This window comes from Nyctereutes procyonoides, unplaced genomic scaffold (assembly GCF_905146905.1).
Source record: "Nyctereutes procyonoides isolate TBG_1078 unplaced genomic scaffold, NYPRO_anot_genome, whole genome shotgun sequence".
NCBI lineage: Eukaryota > Metazoa > Chordata > Mammalia > Carnivora > Canidae > Nyctereutes > Nyctereutes procyonoides.
In genome coordinates this window covers 29488487-29503867 of record NW_026575020.1, presented here as the reverse complement: position 1 = coordinate 29503867, position 15381 = coordinate 29488487, and the positions used below count along the sequence as shown (strand labels likewise).

Below are 15381 nucleotides of genomic sequence, written 5' to 3'. Positions count from 1 at the left end.
TTAAGTTGCAGCTGCCAGCAGCAATGACTTGAGAGAGAATACATCTGTGGGCTCTTTAATCAGGCATGATCATTACTGGAGGGAATGTTGACAGTGAGACTGGATTGCTAAATATTAGGTGCACTGTTTCCTTTGAGGAGAAGAGAAAGAAATAGTTCTTCAGACATGTCAGATATAATGTTTCCTTTTATTTTTAAGTATTTCTAATACAGAAAATTATATGGAGGAAAGAGAAGTGCTCCATATCCCACTGCCCAGATTTAAAAAAAAAAAAAAAAATAGAAGAGCAAGAAAATCCAAGCCTTACAGAAAAATATCAAGTGAAAAGTAAATGGTTCCTCATTACCCCCTTTCCCATGCCCCCAGCTCCCTCTTCTCAAAGAGTATTATAGTTAAGTTTCTTATATATACACATCTGTAAATAATTTATTTCCCCTTGTTATTGATGTTTTTATTTCTGTACATAGATTTCCCCATAATGATTTTCCTTTCTTTAATAAATTCAATACCCTATGCAAAGTATTAAGTTGTTCCTGACAATAAACAACTAAGGTAGAATGAACCTGAGTATAAATAGCCATGTATCCATTTCATCTGCATGAAGGGAAACTCCCACTAATATACCATAAAGGCATCTGTTGTTTGTCTGGTCACAGCCTGGCTCCTCTGAATGTTGTGTCTTACAATGTGTTGGTGCCACCTTCCCTTGTGGCCAGTACAGAGATGCCATCTCTCCCAGTGCTGTGTTTTCATGTGGCAGGATACAAAATAGGGAGCAAGAGATAGGTAGCAAAAGGATTTTTTCTAAGTGTGCCTTCTTTTAGGGAGGGAAATTTTCCTAAAAACTCCTAGCAGCTATCTCTTTACATCTTTCCAGTTAGAACTAGATCTCATGCCAGTCACTGGCAAAGAGGAATAGATCTGTCATGATTAGCTTAGACCAGTCATGATTTCTGAATGAAAATTACAAGGAGAGGATGATTGCTGGGTAGGCCACCATCAGTATTTGAGTACAAGCAGTAGTATCCTGTGTCCTGCTCTCTTCACCTTACTAGGGTAGCTTGGGGGCAGTTCTGCAGCCTGTGGATTTAGAAGAGGGAAAGGAAGAGGCTTTGAGAAAGAGTAGCGTTTCTTCTACTCGAAAATGTCCTATTACACCACTGTGACCTCCAGACTTCCTTACATTATTTTCCTAAACCCAGATTCTCAAGTCCTTCCCCCCTGCAATCCTCTACTTCACTCTTCTGCAGAAGAAAAACCTGGTCTCTTCATGTTGTTCCTCCTTCTCTGTTGCTTTGCTCCCTCCTTTCTCAAGGCCCAGAATTTACTTCTATTCAAAATAATTGAATCATATAGTTGCCTGGAGGGTCAACTATAGGAAGTAACTGACATTTATTACTTAATTGGAAGAGGCCTTAAAGGTAAATTTGTTTAGGGGTGCCTGGGTGGCTCAGTTGGTTGAGCGTCCAGCTCTTGGTTTCAGCTTAGGTCATGATCTTGGGGTCAAGGGATCAAGCCTGCAACAGTCTCTGCTTAGCACAGAGTCCACTGGAGATTCCCTCTTCCTCCCCATGTTCGCGTGCTTGCTCACTATTTCTCAAAAAAAAACAAAAACAAAAAAAAAAAAACACAACAACAAACAAACCAAAAAACCCTTAAAGGTAAATTTGTCCAGCATTCCAATCTATACAGAAATTATCTCCAAAGCCCTCTGACCTTGGTGCTTAAGTACATGTGTGAAAAGACCTCAGTGTTTTGGGCAGAGAAGTCTTGGTAGCCCTCTGGCCCCACCTGACTCTTGAGAAGCTCTGACCATGGTCTGTATGCAGAACACAACTTGGGACAGCCATAAGTGGGTCTTACTTGGGAAGCAGTGTCCTCTGAGCTTTCCAGCTGAGTCCTGCTAGTGAGAAGAGAGCTTAGGCTCTTGAAACTGAGACAGCCTTTAGACAACGATGCTGGGATGGCTTCTAATAGAAGAATGCCGTAAGTACTGTTGACTCTTGAACATGAGGATTTAGGGGTTCCACCTCCCCACATAGTCAAAAATCCATGTATAACTTTTGATTCCCCCAAAACTTTTCTTTTTTTTTTCCCCCCCAAAACTTTTCTAATAGTGTACTGTGGACCAGAAGTCTTATTATATTCAAGGATTCTTTTGGTATATCTAGCTCAGAGATTCTTCAGCCATGACCAGTCTACTAATGAGCCCATCAAAGGCATTCTTCATTTCTGTTACAGTGGGGTGTTTTTTTTGTTTTTTTTTTTTTTTGATCTCTAGCATTTCTTTTTGGTTCTTTCCTGGGATTTTCATCTTTCTGCTTACGTTACCTATCTATTCTTTGCTTTCTTGCATGCTGTCTACTTTACCCATTAAAGCCCTTACCATGTTAATCATAGTTGTTTTAAATTCCAGGTATGATAATTCTTTTTTTTTTTTTAATTTTTATTTATTTATGATAGTCACAGAGAGAGAAAGAGAGAGAGGCAGAGACATAGGCAGGGGGAGAAGCAGGCTCCATGCACCGGGAGCCCGATGTGGGATCCGATCCCGGCTCTCCAGGATCACACCCTGGGCCAAAGGCAGGCGCCAAACCGCTGCGCCACCCAGGGATCCCTTTTTTTTTTTAATTTTTATTTATTTATGATAGTCACAGAGAGAGAAAGGGAGAGCCAGGTATGATAATTCAAACGTCCTTTCCATTTCTGGTTCTGATGCTTGTTTTGCGTCTTCAAATTGTGTTTTTTGTCTTTTGGTATGTTTTATAATTTTTTTTCCTGGTAATTTTTTCCTGATAGCTGGACATAATGTACTAGGTAAAAGGAACTGCTGTAAATAGGTCTTTACTAATGTGGTGAGGTTTGGGGAAGGGAAGTGCTCTACCATCCTATGATAAGGTTTCAGTCTCTTAGTGATCCTACGCCTCTGGGATGTGAACTTCACAAGTGTTTCTCATTTGTTTTTCAACCCCCCTTAGGTGGGACAGTATATCTAGAGTGGGCTTGAACTGGGTATTTCTCTTATCCCAGCTCAGTTAGGCTCTGGTAATACCTTACTTAGCAGGTTAGGTTCCATTAACTAGTTTCCCTGGAGGGTAGGCCAAACAGAGTGCTCTGGCTATTTCAGAATGGTTCCTTTTCTTCTCCTCTTCCCAGAAGCACAAAGGGATTTTTCTCCAGTATTTACTGTAGGAACCTAGTAAAGCTCCTGGAGGAAAATATTATAGTGTTGGGGGCTCCTTTATGACTGGGTTCCCTTGGGTTTTTAACTCTTGAAAGTTGTCAGTACTGAGCTGCTCGTAATTCATCAGTTACAGATCAGGTTTTCTTACCCCAGCACTGGGAAGCCTCTACTCCCTGTATTTATCTATCTGTCTCACCAGTCTTGGGGGCAGCAGTTTGCCAAATGTCCTTCCTTCTTAGGAAGTCAAGAAGAGTTGTTGATTTTTCAGTCTGTTTAGCTTTTTACTTCTTAGTACAGGGTGGTGCTTACCATGCACTCTACATGTGGGACCAGAAACTGGAAGTCTCATTAGATAATTTTAGATGCCGCATCAGGAAACATTTAGCTTACCTCTTTGTTGTCATCGGCCTTGGTCAATATACAGAATGTTGCCAAGTTTTCATATTTTGCTCCTTACAATAACATGTAGAATTGTTTTCTCATCTGCTTTAGCAGACATATTGGATGATCTCTTTGTCTTGTTCCAGATCACTGTCATCTTCCTGAAAGAGAAGTATTATTTACCTGTCATCATTGGAAGTGTTCTTGGTGGCCTTTTGGCTTTGATTATGATCACAGTCATCCTATTCGAGGTCAGTTCTACTCTTGTGAAATAACAATACAGAAAGATTTTCCTAAAACGGAGGTGATGATCATTCTCCTATTTAAATCCTTTGCTTTCTTCCCCTGTTTTTTTCTTTTTTTTTAAGATTTTATTTATTTATTCATGAGAGACACACACAGAGAGAGAGAGAGAAAGGCAGAGACAGGCAGAGGGAGAAGCAGGCTGTCTACAGGGAGCCTGAGTTGGGACTCTATCCCAGGACCCCAGGATCATGCCCTGAGCCACAGGCAGATGCTCAACCACTGAGCCACCCGGGTGTCCCTCTTTGTGAGTTTCTTGATGTATGAGGCCATACTATCCATAATAGGTTGCATACTTTTACATAAATAAGATCCATTACAGCTAAAACTATAATACTTTGCAGAATTTGTTAAAGTTAAAAAGGTTAAGGAGCTTTGGGGATTCAAAGGAAGGTGATTTTTCGCTTCTGACTGGAGAATGAGCACCAAAAAAGGCTTGTGGAAAGGCAGCATTTAAGACAGATCTTGAAGGATCCAATTATCAGGGAGAGATTCAGAGGAGGCATGAAAAGCAGAGGATTATAGGAGCTATTTTGGCAACAACTATATAATGGTTTTCTAAAATATGTGGGCATCTTAAGGTACTTCCCCTCTTATGTTTTAGTGTGGCTTTTTTAAAAGAAAATACCAACACCTGAACTTGGACAACACAAGGAAGGCCCAGCTGAAATCAGAGAATCTGATAACAGAAGAAAATTAGGACCAGCTTCCTCATCTCTTGGGAGAGAACGTCAACCAGTCTTTAAACTTCTAGAGACTTTTTGTTGTTCCTTTTTTTTTTTTTTTTTAAGATCTAGAGTAGAATCTAACAAATTGTGGAATATTGGTTTTTAACCATACATTGTCCCAAAAGTGTGTGTTGTACAGAAAGTAAACTTGGGCAACATATAATATTAAATAAAGTTAAACTCTTTTCTTCACTGAAGTGCCTTTAATATGGAAATATAATATACTTTGCGTGTTTTTCCCCCCAAGAGGAGGTATAGCAATTTCTAACCTTATTTGCCTAAGAATGTTTTTTCTTGTCATTTCTATTAATGTCTCCCAACATAGTGTTCTACAAAGTACATCATGGCAGACAGTGGTCAGAAGCATTTGTAAGATCTTAGATCTAGATTTCTAAGATGTTGCCTATTATTTCAAGTCAGGCCACAAGAAAACACCACCTATAACAAATGTAAAACGAAAGTCGCCAAAACAGGAACTAGGGAGGTGAGGAGAAAACCAAGACTTTGTTCTGTAGTTTCATTTCTGTTGTATGTATGAATAACTATTTAATGCACTGTGCTGATTCTTACCCAGCTTCCTGCTAAGTGAATTCCCCGGGGAGACTTTTGCTCCTTGGTAAATAAATACTGTCAGTGGGAGAGGGCACTCTTCCACAGGAAGGGATGGAAACTGGCCTGGGTGATTAGCACCTAGTTACAGTCTGGCTTTGTTCTTAGTATCTTATTTTTATGCCCCATGCTGTTAAAACTTGACCCCATCTCCCCATTCTTAATCCTGCAATGGAGCAATCTTTGTTTTTTTCATGGATCATAAAAGTTATTGCAAAAATTGGTGTATTGGCATATAATGTAGAAAGTAATCCTTCTTTATCTAATTCAGATGCTTTTTTTTTTTCAGATGCTTTCATTATTTCTTTTAACTTTTACTTTTTTCTGAAATTTATATGTGTAAAAGGTATGAATTAGGGATTGAGTTTTGTTTCTTTTTTTCCCCAGAAGCATAACTTTCAGTGCACCACTTACTGAAATAACTACCTCCTTTGCTTATCCACATTCTCCCGTATCACAGGGCCTAGAAAGCTTTAAACATTTCCCAGACTCCCTTGCAGTGGTTTTCTAATTTTACGTTTTGCCAGCATCAGGCACTTGCATGAAACTAAAGGTGGAAAGACAAATGTTTTTCTTTTGGCTGCAGCAACTGTGGTGGCAGCAGATGAGTACAGACCCCTCTGCAGCAGACACTGTAGCCTCTGGTGGTGGTGGCAGCTTCCTGCAACTCCTGACTTCTGGGTGATACCAACTCCTCTATTTTTATTTTCAAGCCATCCTGACAAATTTGAAATATAACTCTCTTTATTAAATCCCTTTCTGCTTGAAATATCTAGAGTAGTTTCTGTTTTCTTGTTGACCTTGAGTCTAACAATATTATTTCCAATGAATAACAGTCGTCTCTGTCATTTGTTGAAATGCATATTAATAATTTGAAATTATGCTATTTTTTAAAAGATTTTATTTATTTATTCATGAAAGACACACACACATACAGAGAGAGAGAGAGAGAGAGAGAGAGAGGCAGAGACATAGGCAGAGGGAGAAGCAGGCTCCATGCAGGGAGTGGGACTCCATCCCAGGTCTCCAGGATCACGCCCTGGGCTGAAGGTGGCGCTAAACTGCTGAGCCACCGGGGCTGCCTTGAAATTCTGTTATTCCTTGTGAAATTCATACATACACATACAAATTCTGGAAATTTAATTTTGTTTCACTGATCTTTTTGTTCGTGTACCAGTACCACAACTGAAGGAACACTTTCTAGCATTATGCAAATGATAAGTTCAAAATAGCACAAAAGATATCTAAAAAATGAAGTCTCCCTCTTCTCTCTGCCTCCGGTCTCTTTCCAAAAGCAGCCACTGTTTAATACATTTTTCGATAGTCTTTAAAAATATTCCTATGTGTATATCAACATAAGCTTTCTCTCTATAGATATATTTCTTTCTCTATATATAAACCTATATACAAATGGAATTACATTGTATGTCGTGTCCCACCTCCTGCTTTGTCATCTAATAGATTCTAGGTATCTTTCAATAGCAACATCTGCAGATCTACCCTATTCTTTTTAGCAGTTCCATAATACACTATGTTGTATTTACTTAACAAAGTAGATATTTAGGTTGTTTCCATTTCATTTATTGATTTATTGATTTATTTGATTTATTCATAAGAGATACACAGAGAGGCAGAGACACAGGCAGAGGGAGAAGTAGGCTCCCCTCAGGGAGCCTGATGTGGGACTCATCCCTGAACTCCAGGATCATGTCCTGAGCAGAAAGCAGAGCCCAACCGCTCAGCCATCCAGGCATTCCTCCTTTTTTTTATTACAAAGAAAAGATATGGTGAACATCTCTAAACATGTATCCTGCCTACTATGCTTTTCAAGTATATTGATGGGTAAGTTCCTAGCACAATTATTGGCTCAGGAATTGCATGTATTTAAAATTTGGATAGATGAAATAAGTCACAGAAATGGAAGGCATAGGATGGGGATTAAAGTCAGTGGTATCGTTATAGCATCATGTGGTGACTGATGGTAGCTATGCTTGAGGTAGGCATAGCATAACATGTAGAGTTGTTGAATCACTATGTTGTATATCTAAAACATTGTCAGCTATACTTCAATTAAATTTTTTTTGATACATGATGGCAACCTCCAAAAAGTTTTTACCAGTTTATACCACTGTGCCCCTTGCCACCACTGGCATCATCAAACTTTAACTATTTTGCTAACCTGATCATTGTGAAAAATTGTATCCAGTTTTTTTTTTTGTATCCAGTTTTTGATACCAGTTTTCGTTATAATGTTGCAGTAAATTTTGATACCTGATAGGACATTTTCATTCTTAAGGAAATTACTGATTATATTTTTTTCAGGTAATTCTAGTGTCTGTGTTTCAAATATACAGAAGAAGCCCTTTGGAGTTTTAATTTAAATGTACAGATTGGGTTGGGAAGAATTGCTTACTTTACAGTGTTGTTTTCCTACTAAAAAAATATGGCATTTCCTCACTTGCTGAGATTTTTAAAAACACCCTGCAGCCAGGTTTTATAATTTTCTTCAGAGATCTTAATTTATGAAGACTTATTTCCAGCTGTATTATATTTTTAATTACTACTATGAACAATATCTTTTTCCCCTGGCTGATTATAGGGCTTGTATTTAGAATAATTTGTTTTGAATATTTATCTTATCTGGCCATCTTACTGAACTTTTTTTTTAAGATTTTATTCATTTATTCATGAGAGACAAAGAGAGAGGCAGAGACATAGGCAGAGGGAGAAGCAGGCTCCATGCAGGGAGCCCGATGTGGGACTCGATCCAGGGATCCCAGGATCATGCCCTGAACGAAAGACAGACAGATGCTCAACCGCTGAGCCACCCAGGCGTCCCTCTTCTTTATATTTCTTATTTCAGAGGATTTGCCTTTGAACAAAGAAAGAGGTAAGTTTGCTTCAATATTTCCCTGTTGTTGGGCTCAGGAGTTATGTCTAAATTTTCAGTGTTACAGGTAACTTGCAACCCATGCGTTTATACTTTTTTTTTTTTTTATTACAAATAAGACCCTACTGTCATTGTAACAGTCAAGCCTTATATTGACCACCTGTGAGCTATTAACTGATAGCTGTGCTGATCTGACTGGAGTTAAGCCAATGCAATTGTAGTTAAGAGACTAGATAAGGGTCCAGTCTGAAAAGGAAGACACTTAAAAAGAGACATGATTAGATTTTACAAATTTATGTGTTATAGCTTGGGCCAAGGCCTGTCTTTATTCTAAAAGATGCCTTTCAGGGCACCTGGGTGGCACAAGCAGTTAAGCATCTGCCTTTGGCTTAGGTCATGATCCCAGAGTCATGGGATCAAGCTCTGTGTTGGGCTCCCTGACCAATGGGGAGTCTGCTTCTCCCTCTCCCTCTGCCTCTGCTCCTGTGCTCTCTCTCTCTCTCTAAAGTAAAAAAATAAAATCTAAAGAAAAAAATATTAAATAAAAGATGACTCTCTAATGCCAGGCACTTTCCATTTCCTGTTTACCCTCCTCTGCCTGGGAATAGGAAGTGCCAAAGCTCATATAGATCTAGGACAGTGGGTCATGGCCACTGTCTTGACCAGATAAGGACCAAGATGAGGTCAGACTGACACCAGCATGGAGAAAATGCCCCTCATGATTTCTCTATTTTCATTTCCCCTGTTACAGCCTAGTGACTATAGATCCAAATAACATTTTTCTCTTGTGATAACATTGGAACTTTGGATTTGATTGTTGGAGAGATGACATCATACAGATGTGAAAACCTAAACCTGTCAAACGTTTTAGGCCTAATTAAATTTTGAGAAAGGGATGCTTCATATAGCCAAGCCCAGAAGCCTCACATTATCCACATATCTATGCACATCTCTACCCCTACTAAGGAGGGATATTTACTTAAGATCAGGCTATAGGTATTTTTGGGTCTCCTAGCTATAATTAGTAATGGTAAACCATGTAATCGTGCCAGAATTCTACCATTACTTTTTTTTAAGATTTATTTTAAAGAGTTTATTTATTTGACAGAGAGAGAGAGAGAGCACACACAAACAAGCGGTAGTGGAAGAGGGAGAAGCAGGATCCCCACTGAGGAGGGAGCACAACATGGGGCTTGATCCTAGGACCCTGGGATCATGATCTGAGCTGAAGGCTTCACTGACTGAGCCACCCAGGTGCCCCTTTTTTTAAAGAATTTCTCTTTAAATACTCTCTACACCCAATGTGGGGCCCAAGCCCGCACCTATGTAAGATCAAGAGTTGCATGCTCTACCGACTGAGCCAGCCAGCCCTGCTACTGCTTTTAAGAACAGATTTAGTAAATGGAATCAAGCGAAACTTTTTTTATCTGAATTTTTAAAATTTAAATTCAATTAATATATAATGTATTATTAGTGTCAGAGATAGAGTTTAGTGATTCATCCGTTGTATATAACACACAGTGTGGGATCCCTGGGTGGCGCAGCGGTTTGGCACCTGCCTTTGGCCCAGGGCGCGATCCTGGAGACCCAGGATCGAATCCCACGTCAGGCTCCCAGTGCATGGAGCCTGCTTCTCCCTCTGCCTGTGTCTCTGCCTCTCTCTCTCTCTCTCTCTGTGTGTGTGACTATCATAAATAAATAAAAATTTATAAAAAAAATCAATTAAAAAAAACACACAGTGCTCATCACATCCCGTGCCCTCCTTAATGCCCGTCACCCAGTTACCTCATCCCCCACCCTTATCCTCTCCAGCAGCCCTCAGTTTGTTTCCTGTGATTAAGAGTCTCTTATGGTTTGTCTTCATCTCTGATTTTGTCTTGTTTTTTCCTCTCTTCCCCTATGCTCCTCTGTTTTGTTTTTTAAATTCTACATATGAGTGAGATCATTTGATAATTGTCTTTCTCTGATTGACTTATTTTGCTTAGCATAATATCTCTAGTTTCATCCATATTGTTGCAAATGGCAAGATTTCATTTTTTTTTTTTTGATGGCTGAGTGGTATTCCATTGCAGATATATACCACATCTTTATTCAACATTTGATCATTTTAGGAAGAGTAGTTCTAATACCAGGGTTCAGGAAGTAGCTGGATGCACCTAAATAGACAATTCCCAACTTCAGTTGACTAAGTTGACTCTGACCAATGGAAAGATATTTTGGAAAGTACATAAATAATAACACTGTCGTAGATCATAGCAAAAAGTGAAAAACTGGGGCACTTGGGTGGCTCAGTCAGTTAAGCATCAGGCTCTTGGTTTCAGCTCAGGCCAGGATCTCAGGGTTGTGAGGTCGAGCCCCACCTCAGATTCCACTCTCAGCATGGAGTCTGCTGGAGATTCTTGCTTCCTCTGCCCCTCCCACTTGTGCTCTTTCTCTTTCTCAAATAAATCTTAAAAAAAAAAAAAGTGAGAAATTGCCTTTGTCACACCCTGCCTCATCAGAGGCCCTCCTTAGAAGCTGAGGTGAACTGGTTTAGCATATATCCTTCCTGGCTTTATTCTGTACATTTATAAGTATTCACATATATACATAAATAGTATATAGTTTTTGGGTTTGTTTTCTTTAATACAAATAGAATCATATGTTCTGCCATTTGTGGGAATTTGTGACCATTTTCAAGGAACCAGTGTCAGAGAAAAAATGCTGCTGTCAAATGTGGGTAGAGTAGATAGGAAGAGGTGACACCTTGGGTTAATTAGTCTTTGGGGAATTAATAAATTTGCATGGCTCTTTACAGTTTATAAAGAGACCCTTTAAACTTTTTCCAAAAATGCAATTAAAGACATTTTTGTAATTGTACATTGCCAAGAAACTTTCCAGAAGGACTGAGCCATGTTACATGTTTAGCAGCATGAACATGTTCTGAGATCTCTGTTTTTTTTAACTTTATGCTTAATAGATGTATAATCATTGCTTTAGTTTACTGGCAAGACCATGTATTTTCCCACAAAATAAGATGATTTTTTTTCCCCCTCTGTGCTTATTTTTTCTTTCTTACCTAGTTTAAATGTGGCCTTGGTATTTGGTATTTTTTCTCATTAGCTCTTCTGAACTGCACCATCTTCTAGGATAGAAGTAAGAGGTGTATTTTTCCCTCTGAACTTTGGAGCCTCTGGGCAAGTAAGAGTGATTTGACTCAGATAGAATAGGAGCAATGTGACCTCCAGAATGGAGGAACTGAGTCATACAAATTTGCTGGTGGGCATTAGGAAGCAGTGGTCCATACTAGGTGGTCTAAAAGAGAAACTCAGGACGCCTGGGTGGCTCAGCGGTTGAGTGCCTGCCTTAGGCCCAGGGTGTGATCCTGGAATCCTGGGATCAAGTCCCACATCAGGCTCCCTGCATGGAGCCTGCTTCTCCCTCTACCTGTGTCTCTGCCTCTCTCGCTCTCTCTGTGTGTCTCTCATGGATAAATAAATAAAATCTTAAAAAAAAAATAAAAGAAACTCTTCTAAGTACCACAGAGAAACCAGAAAATGGTGGCAACCTCCAGGAGAGCCAGCTGGAGGCCCTGCTCCTTGTTCCACTTCTATCCTGAAAAGAGGATTCTGGGACCCTATAGCGAGTTGCAGTTCTCAGGGCAGAGCTGGGAGGGAGGTGATTGAAGATGTGGTCTTTAGGGGATGTCTCCTCTTTCTGTCCAGGGACTGGGAAAGGGGCCTGGACTCACCTTGCCTAGAGTGCTGGCAGATGTTCTCAGGCTCTTGGTCTTGGTTTCTGGAGTTTGACTAGTATCCTGCTCTGGTGTAATCTTTTTTTCTCTTTAGAGCTGTGAGGTCAGAGATTAAGGTTGGAGTGCTAGGGTGGGAGAACCACTTTGATTCTGCAAACCATTTAGATTTCCTAGTCTAGGAAAAGGCTACCGGCCTAATTTCTGGATTTCTACATGGAGGCTTAGGGTACTTTGCCCAGTGATGAACTCACCCTGCAGATTAGCTAGCTAGTGAAGAACACTAGTACCTTTAAGTCAGGGATTTCTAACTTTTTTCTGTGCCATATACCCCTTTGGTGGTCTGGTGAAACCTAGGGACCTGTTTTTAGATTTTTTTCCTAACATTGTATTATGAAAAGTTGAATTTTGCAGTTGTGAACACCTATCTACCCGCCATCTAGTTTCTTACATTAACATTTTACACTGTGCTTGCCTTATCACATATTTTCCCATCTATCCATTCATCAGCTTGTTTTCAAATACATAAAAGTTTACAATGAACCAATTATATAGAAATACAGTAATCAGAGTATTAGAGATACATGTGCTTCTTTATTAAAGTGTTAAAGCAGCAGGTCTAATAACTACTCTTCTTTCAAAGTAGTCATGGGCTTAAAATGTATTTTGAGATTATCTCCAATAACTGTAATGCGAGAAGATATCTCTAATTTCTATCGGTGCCAAGAGACAGATATTGCTAATACTGCTGTGGTTTGTTGCCTATGTTCATAATTAAAGGAAATGTTAAATTTCAGTTAAAGAGCAGTAAAAAAATATGTAACATATTTCTCATCCAACTTCACAGACCTCCTACTTCGATTTAAGAAAAGCAGTGTCCTACCCCTGGGCTTTGTACTTTTGCAGCTAATCTTAATGACCACCCCAGAGACTTTTAGCTCTGTTTTATGGAGGAAGAAACAACCCCACACATCTAGTATATAGAAGAGCTGTTGGAACAGCAGCAGATTTTTGGATTTCCAAATCTAATGATTTTTTTCCACCAAAGCTTCCTGACAGACTTGGCAAGGCTGAAGTGAAAGCCCTGGGTAGAGTGGTGGTTTTCAGAGTTTTCATAGTGACACTGTTAATGGAAGGAACTAGATGGTGGGTAGACCGCTGGGCACAAGAATTACAGGTGGAGCTCAGCATTTTGGGTTCCTTGGCCTTGCCCACTAAAGGCTCTTGAGGCACTAGTCCAGCTTGGGCCTGAATATCTGCTTTTTAGGCAAGCATCCAGATGATTTTCATGCAAGAGTCACACCCCTGGGAGATACTAGCTGTAAGATCAGAGTTTGTTCATCTGATTATGCTTTGTCAATGGATAGGTCTTATTAGCATAGACTTGGAGTCTTGATGATGAGAAAGTTGCTTCGGGAGAAAAATTTAACTTAATGTTCTGGCAGAATTATGTCTGAAATCTATGAGTATGCACACAAAGGCTTAGTCACTCTGTCCTCAGACACTTAAATATGCAGGTTAATGGCCAGAGGTAGGGTGATCAGGAATCAATCCATCCTCCCTCCCTTTTTTCCTTCCTTTCTGTGCTCCTCCCCCTCTTATCATTTCACAAGGCTCCATGATACAAGGAGTGGTAAAGGCCATTCCTGCACTCATAGTCCTCTATGACAGATATGTGTCCAGTGGTAACTCCCTATATTGTACAGATCCTGTCCTTTGGGAATTTAGAGAAGGCAAAGGATCCTGGAAGCCTTCATGAAGGAGACAGACCCCTTGAAGCTATGGAGGACTGAGGGGAGACCAGCCGTGGGCAAAAGCATGGAGGTTGGAAAATGAAGGGTGTGGTAAAGCATGCAAGCCAATTCAGCTGAAGCAGAGTGTGCATAATGGAGCATGTGAGGCTGGAAGGCAGGTGGGGATAGTAATTGCAATAAAGAGTAACCTAAGGAAGAATTGTGTATGAAGAACTATGGGAAGCCACAACTACTCACAGTGTATTTTTTTTAATTTTATTATCACAGTATTTTTTATAAGAGGATTTCCTACTCATTTCATTTCATTACTACTTCAGTTCTGTGAATTTGAGAGTGGAGCAGAATAGAGGGGACGGAGGTGAGTTTCACAAAGCATTGTAGCACTCCAGGAGGAAGAACAAGATGAGCTTGCTCTAAGACATACGGTGTTAGAGTTGTTGCTACTGTGAGGGTTTGGTTGACATGAGTTTGAATCTTTATCATTTTTAGTGCTCAGTGGACCAACATTTGACTCTATTCTTTTTAATTATTTGATATCTCTGTAGAGTTTTTCCCCAGGTTGTATTTTAAGAACTAAGTAATGAATAACAACCCATCAATTAAGATAGGTCACAGAAATGATGGACTCAGAAATGCTTCCCACAGAGACAATCTTGCTTCTCCTGTTGATTACATTGAAATGACATTAATAATGCATCTGCTACTTCTTAAATGGACCAGTAATGTCTATTAATGGAATGTGTTTATCATAGCAGGACTGTTAGAGCAAAAGAACAATTAAAGGATAAATTTCTTTGTGGGGCCTTTTGTGAAACCCTTTGCCAGCATGCCTTTCCTACTCTTGTCCCTTCTGGGCCATCCAGGATACTTAGGACTCTGAAGGAAGGACAGGTCTGCAGATGGTCCTCAAAGGCCTTCCTTATGTTGCTGTGACCTCCGTTTGTGCCCTAGCATAGACTCAAATCTCCAACCTCTAGGCCTTGTGTGAACCCTCCTCTCCTTGGGGGTGGGAAGTAGAAACACATTCACTGTGTGTAAGTAATATCTGAACCTTTATCCCAAGAACCATATTATTTTATGGAATTTGTGTGTAGGGGGGTGTTACTATTTGCCTTCCTTTAATTTTGCGGGGGAGAATGTTTTGGGTTTGTTAGCCTTCTCGGGCTAATAGAAAAGCTTCAGTGCTAGGGGAAGCCCTTATTACTAAGGCTAGAGGGGAAAAGGAGGAACCGTGTATCTTTGGAGGCCACAGGGTGACCAAATGATACCTTCAAGCCTCTGATAGAAACACAGTAATGCTATTGGCCACTCTCATGCAGCCACCCACCTGAGCCAGCCAGTGCTTTCCATTTTAGAAGCTCCCTCTCATCTCCTACAGAATGGGAGTTTTTCTTCATTAAAGGGGTGATTTCCTTGTAATTCTCCAGACTCCAAGGCTCACTCTATTGCTCCATACTTCCTCCCTTATAATCTATAAAATTCATAGGAGAAGGAAGAGAGAATGATATGGGGAAAAGGTTGGAATCAGAGTCAGGAGGGCCCATTTTCCACTAAGTAGAAAGTCGAACACATTTCTTTAGGGGGACATATGGAGGCTCTGTTAGTTTCAATGTCAACACTTGAGAATCCACCACATTTTTAAAAAAATATTTACTTATTTATTCTAGAGAGAACATGAGCAGGGGTAGGGACAGAGGGAGAAGGAGAGAATCCTTAAGCAGATTCCCTGCTGAGCATAGAGCCTGACAGAGGGCTTGATCCCAGGGCCCAGAGATCATGACCTGAGCCAAAATCAAGTCACA

The 15381-nt window shown here is 40.0% G+C and overlaps 1 protein-coding gene across 1 annotated transcript in view; it reads left to right on the top strand.

The window, feature by feature from the left end:
- Positions 1–5952, top strand: part of ITGAE (integrin subunit alpha E) — a 63960-nt gene extending 58008 nt beyond the window's left edge. The window contains exons 30-31 of the mRNA XM_055307104.1: positions 3712–3816; positions 5792–5952. Of these exons, the coding sequence (XP_055163079.1) occupies positions 3712–3816; positions 5792–5890 (204 nt within the window). The 3' untranslated portion in view covers positions 5891–5952. The remainder of the gene's footprint in view (positions 1–3711; positions 3817–5791) is intronic.
- Positions 5953–15381: the final 9429 nt, after the last annotated feature.